This window comes from Gadus macrocephalus, chromosome 16 (assembly GCF_031168955.1).
Source record: "Gadus macrocephalus chromosome 16, ASM3116895v1".
Classification (NCBI taxonomy): domain Eukaryota; kingdom Metazoa; phylum Chordata; class Actinopteri; order Gadiformes; family Gadidae; genus Gadus; species Gadus macrocephalus.
In genome coordinates, this window is record NC_082397.1 from 18,264,998 (window position 1) to 18,278,423 (window position 13,426).

At 44.2% G+C, this 13,426-nt stretch overlaps 1 protein-coding gene across 3 annotated transcripts in view; it reads left to right on the forward strand.

The window, feature by feature from the left end:
• Positions 1 to 13,426, forward strand: part of dync2h1 (dynein cytoplasmic 2 heavy chain 1) — a 126,475-nt gene continuing 113,049 nt past the window's right edge. For 2 of the 3 annotated variants that reach the window (XM_060075382.1, XM_060075384.1), the window contains exons 1-20: positions 1 to 159; positions 750 to 946; positions 2,105 to 2,278; positions 2,611 to 2,749; positions 2,983 to 3,101; positions 4,224 to 4,371; positions 4,543 to 4,688; positions 4,812 to 4,898; positions 5,238 to 5,372; positions 5,473 to 5,586; positions 5,691 to 5,802; positions 6,010 to 6,134; positions 6,236 to 6,411; positions 7,459 to 7,654; positions 7,771 to 7,866; positions 8,482 to 8,643; positions 10,616 to 10,714; positions 10,816 to 10,955; positions 12,290 to 12,518; positions 13,060 to 13,187. In XM_060075382.1, the coding sequence (XP_059931365.1) occupies positions 764 to 946; positions 2,105 to 2,278; positions 2,611 to 2,749; positions 2,983 to 3,101; positions 4,224 to 4,371; positions 4,543 to 4,688; positions 4,812 to 4,898; positions 5,238 to 5,372; positions 5,473 to 5,586; positions 5,691 to 5,802; positions 6,010 to 6,134; positions 6,236 to 6,411; positions 7,459 to 7,654; positions 7,771 to 7,866; positions 8,482 to 8,643; positions 10,616 to 10,714; positions 10,816 to 10,955; positions 12,290 to 12,518; positions 13,060 to 13,187 (2,708 nt within the window). In that variant the 5' untranslated portion in view covers positions 1 to 159; positions 750 to 763. The other variant, XM_060075383.1, reaches the window with a different exon arrangement.

The following is a 13,426-nucleotide window of genomic DNA, read 5'->3' on the forward strand; positions in this document are numbered from 1 at the left end:
GTGCCTTCGCCACTCTGTTACGTAGATTGTTTAGTTGCTCCTTGGTAACTATGCAAACGTAGCAACAACAACCGTAGCTGCAGTTGGTAATCATGGATTAGCACACATGCCTCGTATCCATAGATGAAACAGGCAATTAGTTCAATAAACCTTTAGAAGGTAGGTCCTCGGTGTCGCGAGGAGGCTCGCCTACAGCACAGTGTCTGTTTATGGTCTGTTCTGCTAGCGTCTGCTACGACATTTTGACACTTGTAGATCGCCAGCCACATTGAGACGGCGAGTCGCTGTTTTTCTGTCCTTGCGTGAACCCATTCCAAGTCATTATTGTTTAACTGAGCAAACTGAAGTAATGCGTTGTTTATGTTTCGTCCGTTAGCCTAGGGGATGTTTGCTATAGTTAAATGCTAATATGCTATCTCCCTGCGACCCTAGCATGTATTGCTTTGGGAACAGATGGCGCTGCGTGGCCCCGGTGGAGGGATGATTGATGCCGCTTAATACACGAGTTGAATATAGCCATTATCTACATGTATGTTGAGGTGTTACATTGTGGGGGCTTCACATTCCTCGTACTTCCCCATTATGTTCAATGCAAAGAGCATGCAATATTGAAATTCCACAAAGTACCGTAACATAAGAATGTTCATGGGGGTTTGTGGTCATTGTTACACTGCACGTTTTCATTAGTAAGTCACCCTGAGTCTGCTGACATGTGTCTGTTATGTATCGTTGTTTTCATGTCCACGCAGTGCCAAATAGAAAGATGCCTCCAAGCTCAGCTGATCCTCGCAAACAGTTTATTCTTACAACAACGGGGAACTTCTTTGGCTTGACGGCTTCCCCCCAACTGGCTGACAGTGCTGAGCTCAACAATTTTCTTGATGATGGCAACGAGTTTGTCCTATGTTTCAGCCAACAACAACACAACTTGCATCCCTCAAATCAGGTAGATGTGGTAAACTTGATGTGGTAAGGCACTAGCCCTCGTGCCGTAGTCACAGGATTATATTGAACCATTAATCACATTTTTACTGTGGACATGTCCCCACCACTTTTTAAAATGGACGATTTTGCCACCATCCCTTTTTTTTTTTTACTTCTTTTTATTTCCTCTTATCAGTTGCAGTCATACAGTACATCACATCAGTACATGAATTTAAGTGCTACGGGTACAAATCTTAGGCTGGTGGGGTTAACAGTCCATGGATGTCTTGGGGCCCAAACCATCCGGATCCATGCATAACAGAATTGAGTTACTCATTAACATTGTCCACAAACACCACTCATCACACATGACATTACACAAAGAAGGCATTCTGAAATAGAAAGGCCTGCAAAGGTCCATTGCTTAAAAATAAACAAAGAAACATATCTCCATACCCACATGCACATATGTATCTAAATGTAACATTGTCCACAAACACAAAACATCCCACATGATATTACTTTAAGAAAGTATTCTGTAAAGAAAAAGGCCACCATCCCTTTTAAAAGCATAATTTGTTAAGAATGTTCTGAAAAAGAACCAACGCTTTGAGAAATGTTAATTTGCATAGCAAGAAAACAGAATGCAATGTCAATACCGAACAGATAGTAAAAACTTTTACCTCCGTACTAGCCTTGTAGCCCTTTGAACCCATCCATAGCCTGGGAACCAGAGAGATCTGCAAGTTCAGACAAATTTCCAAAAGAGATTTACCCCTAATTAACCCTATTTAACCCTTTATCTAATATGGAATGGGTTTATTAGGATCACTTTAAAGAGTAGTGCCCTATTGGAGCATCATGCATGGTGGCTGCAACTGAGGTGTCATACATTTCGCTGCTCTGATTGGATGTAGGTTCAATCAATTGCGTCCAGAGGCATTTGGGTCTATACTCATTGATGATGAAACTTGGAAATCTAAAATGGACTGAAAGGTTACAGAGGCAAAATATTCACACTTATCCATGTGACTTAATTGGTCCGATCAGATCAAGTTTTCACAGTTTAAGTCTAATGAGAATGTTTTTATTCTAGAGCCCATTTACTTCCATGTCATGTGTATTCTCTTGCATTACAATGTGTAACTTAATCTTGTTTATTTATTCACTGACATGTTAGATTGAAACATCTGGGGACAATGGTGGCAAGGTGCTGGTGTTCTTCAAACTTAAACCCACCGTGATCACGGAGGAGAACCTCCACCAGAGCATCCTTGTGTCCTCTATGCTGGAGTCCCCAGTCAGAAGCCTCTACCAGGCTGTGAGACAGGTGTTTGCCCCCGTGCTGCTCCAGGTGGGTTTGCAAGGAAGCAAGGAAAAGGAGGAAAACCAATAAGAATGCCAACTGACAATATGATTTTCTAAGTGTTGGCTTCTGCCTGCAGATGCTGTCATACATTTACCATGTTTTTTTTTTGTCATTGAACTTTAAAAAATGTGATACTTTCTTCTACTCTATTGGTCCTATATTTCTCTCTGATGATTACAAGTGAAAAAAAGCTAAACCCTTCCTATCATTAACTTTTCTAATTTACGTTTTAATGTTATCCATATTGGGTGTTTTGGGCATTCGGCTCACCAACATGCCACGCCAATTGCAATCTTGTGCCTCCTTTTATTGTGCAGGATGAGCGCTGGAGTTCAGAGTTGGACCCTAAACTGGCAGGGCTGCTCAGCGACCTGGAGCAAGGCCTGGGCTCGGTGATCCGTCAGTCGGGGCCGCGCTCACAGGGGAAGACGGGCCTCACAGAGGGGGATGTGTTGGGTACGTCAACGGATAGAAAGGCCAATGCATGTGCACGCATGATGAGCGAGTTAGGTTTGTACTGAGAGATTTACTGACACACATGTTGTTGCAGCATGTTGCGGCAACACCTTTCTGCAGAGCAAGTTACAGGGAACCGACTCCCCTCAAAGTCTTAAGTGGGACAGTTAGGGTCCAAGGCCACTGACGGTGTCACATGATGTTTTATAGGCTTAATCACTTATTTTCTGCAGGTATACTGTCCCCCGGGGATGAGTTCCAATACTGGGCAGATCTCTCAGAGTCTGCGGAGAAGCACGGTGTAAGAGAAAGGGCCCGCCATTTTGTTGAGCTTTTCCGACCAATCGAAAAGGTATGTAGGTTGGGAGCATTTTAAGCTGTTATCAATGAAAAAACATTTGCACAAGGCAAGCCGATGCACTTCTCCATGTTGATAAGAGCATTAAAATGAGAAATAATAATGGGACAAAGAAATCAAGGGATATTTAGCACAAAAAATAATTTGCGATTAGTCGTGAGTTAACTATGGTATTAATGCGATTAATCACGATTAAATATTTTATCGCTTGACACCACTAATATATATATGTATACACACACACACACTTAAACTGCAATACAACACGGTTCTACATACCACAAATTCTGATATATAACGTGGTGCACCATGAAAACCAAAATCTTCCGGCCCGTGAATTTTAGAGTGGGGAGCTTTCCATAAAACTGCAGATAAAACTCGCAATTGAAGGATTGAAGGATTTACGGTAGAGCTGATCTGAGCAGCAAAGTGGAAACTGGAGGAATATACGCTCAAGCTGACACCATGCAGTGGATCGTTGCAAGCTAGCACCGCCTGACCTATGAAGTCCCGTCGGCTGAGGAGATTATGGCAGCGGTCGCTGGCACACCAACAAAGTAGGAGAAGTAGAGGAGTTTTGTTGTCAACCTCTTCCTTCCTTTCATAACACTTAAAGACAGACGGTGACAATGTTGCGTTTTGACGCGCTCCCGGGAATAACGCAGTGATCCTTCTGTGGGCCCAAAAGACGCGGTTTGACTATTTAAAATAATGCTCTTGAGTGGAGCCGGGTACTTATCCCTCTACAAGAAGAACTGAGCATGGAAAGGAAAGATAACTCACCCTGGACCCTCGTCCTCCAACATCAAAACCTGCACACGAGCCCACCCTCCCACATCTGCAAACTGGACATTTCAGTTCTTATAATTTTGTAACATGTTAACCTTGTGATGCGCCTCCCACCTGTCTGCCGGTCCTGTCAGGGTGTCAGACATGGGCTCCTAGGCCGAAATCTAGTCTACATCGGACTGCCCCAGAAAACTAGATGCAGCAATTAATATAATAACGACGTTCTACATTCAGTTTGTACATTTCATTTTAACAGATTATTGTCTTGTTGCTGACCTGTATATCTGCTGCTGTGACACCCATGTTTCCCATTTCATTTGGTTCAAGGAGTACTTCGGTCTAGATGGCCTGTCCATGGCGGACGTTGTGGATCTTGTGGAGCAGAGCAAACACACACTGGATGACGTGTGGAGACAGACTGACTTTGATACCCTTTACCCCGAGCCACGCATGCTGCGCCTCATGGACAACATAGGTATCAGGTCCCATGCACAAGGAACAAGAATGCAGTTACACTGTTATGTCCACAGGAGCCTGATGGCTACACTATTTCATGAGGGTGTGTTTGTGTGTGTCTGTTTGTCTGTCTGTCTCTGTCTCACTCACTCACTCACTCACTCACTCACTCACTCACTCACTCACTCAGGTGGGGCCCTCGGCAGATATGTCCAGAGGAAGTTGAGCGGTGTGAAAATCTTCGAGGAGCCATACGTGTCCATGCAAGAGAACCTGAGGATGGGTGTTATCATCTGTGAACAGTGGGTGACGGCTTGTGAACATCTCACAGGACAGGTGTGGTTTACGATCAGACGTGAGACTTCCATGTCGCTTATGAATAGGAATGGAACTGTAATGCCTTGACCTTGAACACCCAACATTTAAATTATATTCCTTCTGTTTATTTGTCTTGATAAGGTGTGGAAGAGTCATACCTCGCATGTTTGGATGGGAGACAAGCATCAGCCACACACTCTGAAGTGCTTAGCGCAGAGATTGGATGAGGTGAGGTCATGGATTTAGTCGAGCAATGTTGATGCAACTGCTTGACCACAACCACGTTCCTTGAATTGATGAATGTATATGTTGTAATTTACATGTACCATGTAAACAGTTCTAGAATGTCGCACACAATATATTGTGGCCTTCCAGGGCCGATTTATAGTTAAAGATTAAGTTTCGAAGTTCTGACAGTCTTTTGAGGTCTGCTTTGCGCTACACATGCATCATATTTGTGATCGACACTTTAAGGTGTATCAATTTGGAAGGAAGGATGCATTAAAAAAAACAGTTACACGCATTTGTGTGTGTGATTGTGTGTTTGCACTGGTTGTTGGCCACCAGGTAGTGACTCTGCGTACCGTGTACGAGAAACTGCTGCGGCTGCTCCCTGGAGGTAAACAGCAGGCACTGAGCCCTGAGCGTGTGTCTGAACCCTTCTCTGGACTCAACCCTCTACACTACAACCCCTACACTGAGGTAGGGGACTTTATGACTGTGTCATTGTAGTCGGCGGTACAGGATGTGTGAATGGCAATTTTTTTGCATTCGTGCTGAGCGTTTGTTTTCCATTTTGCAGCCTCTGTGGAGAGCAGCAGTCTACCAGTTTGAACGATGCATCAGCTCTTCAGAACAGGAAGTGGCTGCTATATTGAAGCGTTACATAGGAGATGTGCAAGACAACCCACAACAGGTAGCCAAAAGTTCCTGTCTAGACTTTTTGAGGCCCAAGGCAGAATCAGCAGGTGGCCGGACGTCAGTGATACAGTCCATGTGCTGTTTCTGTGTGTGAACCAGCTGCTGCAGGTGTTTAAGAAGCACAAGGAGCTGATCAGGCGTCCCACCATCAGCAAGGAGCTGCAGTCGGAGAGAGAGACCCTGCTGGCCAGGCTGCTCGACTATAGCAAAGGTCTCCAACACTACACCCTCTGCATCTGCTCTTTCTCTTTCCCCCTAGGTCTCCTTTGCCTATGTGTCATTTTTCGGGCCTTTCTACTGTACTGTCCATCATTTTACAAACTCTTTTCAAAAAGTGTTAATAGTCGCTGGTTAGAGACATGCACTCATTTGCCTCTCATTGTTTGACACAGTATTTTTTTCTCTCCATTTTCTTAAGGTCTAAAGTCTGATTTTGAGGATCGCTGCCATGGTGCTCCAGGGGAAAAAACGGGGCCCCTTGTTGGCAGGAACCTCCCTGAGGTGGTCAACAAAATTGTCTGGGTTCGACAGCTCATTCACAAGGTAGCTGTGACCTTCCCTCTGTGTTTCGGCCTCGCCGCCTCACCTTTCACCTTTCTGATGTCCGCGGGCCTCGATTGCTGTTCCTCTTGTCTCCCCGCAAGGTGGAGGACTCCGTTCGTATCTCCGAGGCGCTGCTCCCAGACCTGTCAGCCTTCCGCTCCTTCATGCGCTTCTGTGATGACCTCCTCGAGGTCCTGAGGGCCTACGAGCAGGAGCAGTTCGAAGACTGGTCGAGAGAAATACTGTCCGGACTGGCCGACCCAAGGTCTGGTATAAGGTGGGCACTAGGGATGGGCGTGAGGAATCGATTACTCGAGTACTCCTCGTTACAAATGAACTCGGTTGGTGGACAGGCGAACTCGAGTTTGCATATACACACACAAACAAAGTTTTCTGAAGCAAATGTATAAATTTTCTGTGCGGGGCCACTAACGCATGCCGTGGGCACAAAGCAAATTAAATGTATCCATTTCTGTGTGGCGCGTGCCGTGCCGTGTGCAGACACGCCAGAATTCAAAAAGTTAAGAGATGGCGGTTAAAGCAAAGCGCAGCGAAGAATTTAAATACTTCAAAGAAATAGGAGATCATAAGGTGAAATGTAAAATATGCCAAGTGAAATCGAGCTACCAGAGTACTACAAGTACTATGTGGCAACATATGCTCCTGAAACACAACGGTGAGTTCGGGAAAGCAGACCAAGTGTGTCGGCTATTTTCACCGCCGCAAGACGCAGCTGTAATCACGGCCGTGTAGTGAAGATCACAACGCTGAGTATTTCCATAGTCCATTTGCTGCCGTTTTATTTGCAGCTTTAAATTATTTTCAATGGTTAGGCTACTTGTTTCGTTTTTTTATTTTTTTAAACTGTTACAGGCCTTGGTTCAACGTGATTAAATCGTGAGACGCATATTTATTTCTGTAAGGAAAATGTGTTTTGAACGTTTGCAAAAATAAATAATGAATACTCTCATAACTCTGACTGTTTTGATGGAGAATAAGCATTACATGTTTGGTTGGTAATATTGCCGTTCGTCATCAGGCCTATTCCTGCTGCAGATGCGTTGCATTCTAAAAATAGATTCGATTAAACGAGTACTCGATTGATCCTCGAGGAATTCCTTCGATCACTCGAGTTTGGAATTTACTACTCGTGCCCATCCCTAGTGGGCACACATTCTTTGTTTCATTAAATTGTTTCTCTCTGTTCTCTCTGTTCAATAGTGTGACCTGGCTCAAGGGCACTTTGGCAGCAGTTGGAAGAAAGTGATTGAACCATGGCTGGTTCCTCCCCCCCTTCCCACCCTCTGACCTCTCCCACCTCCAGTCTGCAGGCCAGTAACCGGGTGATGGACCTGGACCACGTGGACGGCCGGCTGCGGATCCAGTACTCTGACCGGCTGGTGACGCTGCTGAGGGAGGTCAGACAGCTGTCGGCCCTCGGCTTCGCCATCCCGGCCAAGATACAGCAAGCTGCCAACACAGCAGACAAGTTCTACGGACAGGCCATCGTCCTAAAACAGGTACGCAAAGCATGCACGCGACAAGGCATGAGCCGAAACAGTACACATCACCCTGGTTCCAGAGAGGCTCCCGAATGAGACGCCCTTCTTGATAATGTGTTCTTGATTTATTTAAGGTGGCCCATTTCTACAACATCATAGACCAGCAGATGATTCCCTCTCAGAGACCCATGATGCTTGGTCTAGCTCTGGCCTTTGAACAAGTGATTAAGGTACAGAAACCTTTGCCTTTAACTTAACCAAAATCTAATTTGGATTAGGATGTCTTTTCCAGTTAAACATGTTATGCAAAAAGTGAGTACACCACAGACTTCATTACAGACTTTGAGGAATGCCCTTTCTGTGTTTCTGTGTTGTGTATGTTTTCCTTCCCTACGAGAGTTTTGTACTTTGTTAATGCATAATAATAATAAAAAAAAAGTGTATATTTTAATACATTGGTAGTCAAGGCGGCGCCCTAGTGTTGCTAAGGCAGCCGCCCTAACCATACAGTGCTGGGGGAACCACTGTGTTTGATGGCAGACCTGCATTTTGTATACAATTCAATATGTAGGTCAGGTTACGACAGTAAGGAATAGATTATCCGACATAACAGAAACATACCTTGATGAAAGATGCATTCAGAATAATAATTAAAGTAAATTAGATTTATATAGCCCCAATAATCCCTGGGCACTTTCACAGTGATCAGGCGAAACAAAACCAAGAACCAACATAACAAACGCATCGAAAGCTACAATCTAGCCTACTAGCTAACACCATGGCTGTTTACTTCCTGCCATAGTGCCTCTCCATAGACCTAACCTTCCTCACTTTCTGATGGTCAGAGTCCTCGGTCCCACGCTAAGGAGTCGGGCGGCAAGCTGCAGATCACCTGGGACAACCCCAGAGAGCTGGAGCTCTACATCGGCAAGCTGCAGTCTGCTGCCGAGAGACTCTCCACCGAGAACAGGAAGCTTCGCAAGTGGCACACCGAGTTCACAGAGAAGGTAATCGGCCTGCTTCATAGACGATCACCGGCATATTGTCACCATGATTGTTCATAAAAAGACACAAGCTCTATTCTTGCCTAAAATCGATGGAGAAATGAATGGTAAACACATGGTAAAAGGGGCTGGTACATGCCAAGATGGAGATAACAATAAAGCTGCTCTATCACTGAATTTAAGATCCTCCAAACATCTTGGTTTCCAAGGTTCTGTCTGCCAACATTAGGACCAGGGATGTCCCGATCCAGCTTTTTGCACTTCCGATCCGATACCGATATTGTAGCTTTTAGCATCGGCCGATACCGATACCGGCCGATCCAAGCATGTATTAAAGATTAAAGATATTTACTTATTTTGTTGTACTACTCATGTTGAAAAGGGTTTTACTCTTAAGAACAACTAGCCAACTTAATTAGGTTAGTTTGAATAATCCACAATAGTTGGTAATGAGAAGCTGACCTGTTTATTCAGGGTTAAATAAACACAAAATAGACAAAATAATAAATAGTCTTACCACACACACACTGAATTGGCATCAGTGCTCTGTTCTTGAACAACAAGAGTGTAAACAATATTGTAAACAATATAACATTATATATAAAAGCAACACACACAAAACCTGAGTAGAAAATAGTCAAATTACCACACACACACTGAATTGGCATTTTTATCGATAACTTTAAATCCTTAGTGGGACATGCACAGACAAGTGGGATGCTGGACAGGTCACTAGGTGTGCGCTAGGTGTGCTGAACAACGCGGACCGGATTTGGGGGGAAAAGCTGAAAAAAACTGGAATGGATTACCTACATTGGTGCGATTGGGATCGGGAGTCCGGATCGGGATTTTCCCGTGCAGGCCGATCCGATATTGATATGCATTTTTGCTAATATCGGCGGCCGATCCGATCCAAATATTGGATCGGGACATCCCTAATTAGGACTCAAGGTTTTGGAGTTGCTCTCAAGCAACTTGTGAAATTAGATTCACATGTGATGGAGCTCGAGTTAAACGGGCGCATCATTGTACTCCAAATCATGTTAGGGCGCTATGCAATGCAGCAGTTGTGCCTGTTATACAAAGTAAGTAGACTTTAACTTCATAATGCAAGTCTTCCTAATCAACTTCAAACTTGTATTAAAGGGATAGTTCAGAATTTTGGACATAGGGCCTGATTCCCAAGTTAGCCTTGGTGTTCTTTATCATTGCAGACAGTTTAACACATTTCATTCTGTCCTTCTAGTTGCAGAGTTCGCTCGTGCTAGGCTAGCGCACGGCAACGGGCAATACTAGCCTGCTAATAAAACAATCGTACCCACTCCACAGTACTCCCGAGGTAAATCAATTATAACGCCAGACTATAGATGTAAATGTCTGTTGATAGAATAATGTTAGAAATAAAACTAACCTTGCATCGCATGAATCATCGCATTTTGAGGGACTGCTTTCTCAGCAGCAGCAGAATTTAACCTAGGTATCAGTCCGCCGCTGCCGTAGCCTACTACCAGGAATATAACACTGCTGCTGAGACACGGAAAGTCCCTCAAAATGCAATGCAATGCAAGGTTGGTATTATTTCTAACATTATTCTATCAACACAGACATTTGCATCGACCGTCTTGCGTTATAGTTGATTTGCCTCGAGTATACTGTGGAGTGGGTAAGACTGTTTTATTAGCAGGCTAGCATTGCCCGTTGCCGTGCGCTAGCCTAGCACGAGCAAACTCTGCAACTAGAAGGACTGAATGAAATGTGTTAAACTGCCTCCAATGATAAAGAACACCAAGGTTAAGTTGGGAATCAGGCCCTATGTCCAAAATTCCGAACTACCCCTTTAATTCAAAATGCATATGTAACTCTACTGAGCCAGGATAGGATTTCTATTGATTTGCTGCGAGTCCTGTTTGGGACGTGGTATGTATCTGGTGAAATGCTGAAAGGCTTGACCCCACGTGCACAATGCTCACGTCAGGTGGTGCTCCTGATGAACGTGGACCTCCTGAGACACCAGCAGCGCTGGAAGGACGGCCTCCAGGAGCTGCGGACAGGCTTTGCCACTCTTGAGACGCAGGTACCAGAGAGACTGCCATCATCAAACGACAGGGCCTAAGGCCAAGAGAGCCGGAGGCAACGGAGCCTCATGCAAGAACACTTGTGTATCGTCTTTGTTAGGGATTCCGGTCAGGTGACATGCGGGCGTGGCGCCAACACTGGAACCACCAGCTGTACAAGGCCCTAGAACACCAGTACCAGACGGGCCTGGAGGCTCTGAACAAGAACCTGCCCGAGATACACGTCGACCTCACCTTCAAGTCAGTACACTTGTTTTAATCTGTCACCCCACTCTCCAGACCACTGACATCCTGCTTGATATCCGAATGATGGGTTCACAGGGGGTTTCTGACTTCCTTTGTATGGATGTATGCTTTATGCAAGGCATAACCACTGTAAGCAATGATGGAACACGCTGTAACCAGATTTATGATGCAACATATCATGCATAAAAAAGTGTGAGAAAGGGTAGTTGGGCTTCCTCAGAGCTTAAAATAAGCAATCTGAGGCCCTTTTCAGATTTGCTTTGTTGGTTAATCTGCGTTAGGGATCGACTGATTATCGGCCGGGCCGATTATCGGCGCCGATATTCGGGGTTGCAACAAGGTTGCTGATAATATCGATATGGAAATAGTCTGGGATAGTAGAAGTCTGTGTGAGTGAGAGAGTAAAAACCTAATAAACTAAATTCAGTCCAGTTTTATTGCAGGGAAGCACGTTAAGCGGTGGTTATACTTCTTCAACTGCGTAATGCGCTATCCAACTGTGTAACCACGGAGCCCCTCGAGCCCAGTGGTCCGCTTTCTCCTTCTCTGGCTCTAGACGCTCAGCAGACTGTAGCGAAACTCTACAACTCACGACTGCTAACGTTAATGTGAGGCCCAATACGTTAGCAGCAGCTGTCTGTTCCTATGATAAACACTGATTATTAAAGTGAAGATGCTGTAGGCTATTTAGTGTTTTTTAACGGTTTAATCACTTGAAACAAGGTTGCTGATAATAATGATAGGGAAATAGTCAGTGATAAAAGTAAGAAGTGTGTGTGTGTGAGAGAGAGGGAGAGAGAGTATAATTCTGTTTGTTTTTTTTGCAGGGAAGCACGATGAGGGGATGGCTAGAGAAGAGTGTGTGTGGCTGTTTAACTAGGGAACTATTTATTTATTTATTTATTTAAATGTTCAGTTAACCTCATTAGAACACCCTGCTCTTTTTGTTTTTGTTTGAACTTAAAAGAAAGATAAGTAAAGGTTAACATTTCAGTTCGGGAACATTTTAGGGAGCCATTTATTTGTTTAAATTGTGTTATGTTGCAAATCTGATGAGCTGTTGTGTTTATTAAACATATGCTTAATGCCATTCAAGTGAAGTCAAGTGTTGGAGTTAACTTAACAATATTTTCCCTTTTTCTGTAAATTAACATCGGCTCCAAATATCGGTTACGGCCCCCTTGACTACTAATAAACCATATCCGTCTATCTCTAATCTCTCTGTCTGTCTGTCTGTCTGTCCCTCCGTCTGTCTGTCTGTCTCTCTCTCATTCATATATATATATATATATATATATATATATATATATATATATGTGTGTGTGTAGACAAGGCCATTTGCAGTTTCGTCCTACCTTTGAAGAAGTGCGGGCTCGATACTTCAGGGAAATGAAGCGGTTCATTTCTATTCCTAACCAATTCAAGGGGGTTAGTGAGCAGGGTGAGGAGCTCATCTTCGGAGTCATGATTGACAGAAACGCTCCCGGGTTCCTTACCATCTACAGGAAAGCAGAAGACCTTTTCAGCCGCTTGCTGGCCGTTCAGGACAAGTTCAAGGTGAAGGAGCAAGAAGTGGTACTAATGACAAACATGGTTACATTCAAAGTGCTCGTATTGTCTTGTTGGTAGTGTGAACAGTGTGTCAAAGACCTCTTAAAACAACACACATTTTACCCATAGTGCTTTACCGGGAAATAATAAATAAATAAAGAGCAATTTCATCCAGTATAGCCGGAAAAATCCCGCTAATATACTGCAAACCCAGACGTAGTACTGAAGGGAAATTACAATTGAGCAGAAGTACGTAGGTGGGCGGAGCCAGGCTAATGTCTTACAAGATCATGAACTGTAATTTAGAGAAAACAGAAGTAGAATCTGGTTTTGCACGTCCCCTCAAAACACTGTCAACGTCACTAAAGACCAATTGTCTGGTGGTATTCTCACTACCATCATAGTTTCCTGATTTCAGGTTCTACAGAACACTGTTGTGTATATGTGTGACATTATGTTTTACTTAGAACAGGAAATGGACAGTATCCGGAGAAATGCAGTAAACATTGCAGTAAACGTGCAATGTGTGTGTTTGTGTGAGTTACAGGAGTGGGTGGTTTTGGGCCTGGTAGACATCGAGACGTTTGTGGAGAAGCATTTGCACTCTGTGCAAGAATGGGAGAGAAACTTCAAGTCCCTGAAAGCCCGGGGCAAGGAGTCTGAACGCCTGCCCAGGTAGAAACCCTTTTAAACCCAGGCCTCTTAAACCATCACACTAGTTACTTAGCACTGAGCACACTTCTGCAAGGGAGCATCAGGTTATATATATCGTTTCATAGCGGCATATAATTACTGAGCTTATAGCTGGCTACAGCCATGCAGGCAAACTGCTGTGCAGTTGACCAGATGTTAAGCAACACGACACACAAATAAGACATTATAAATCCAGCAGCATTCTGGAGTTTGGTTTTAGT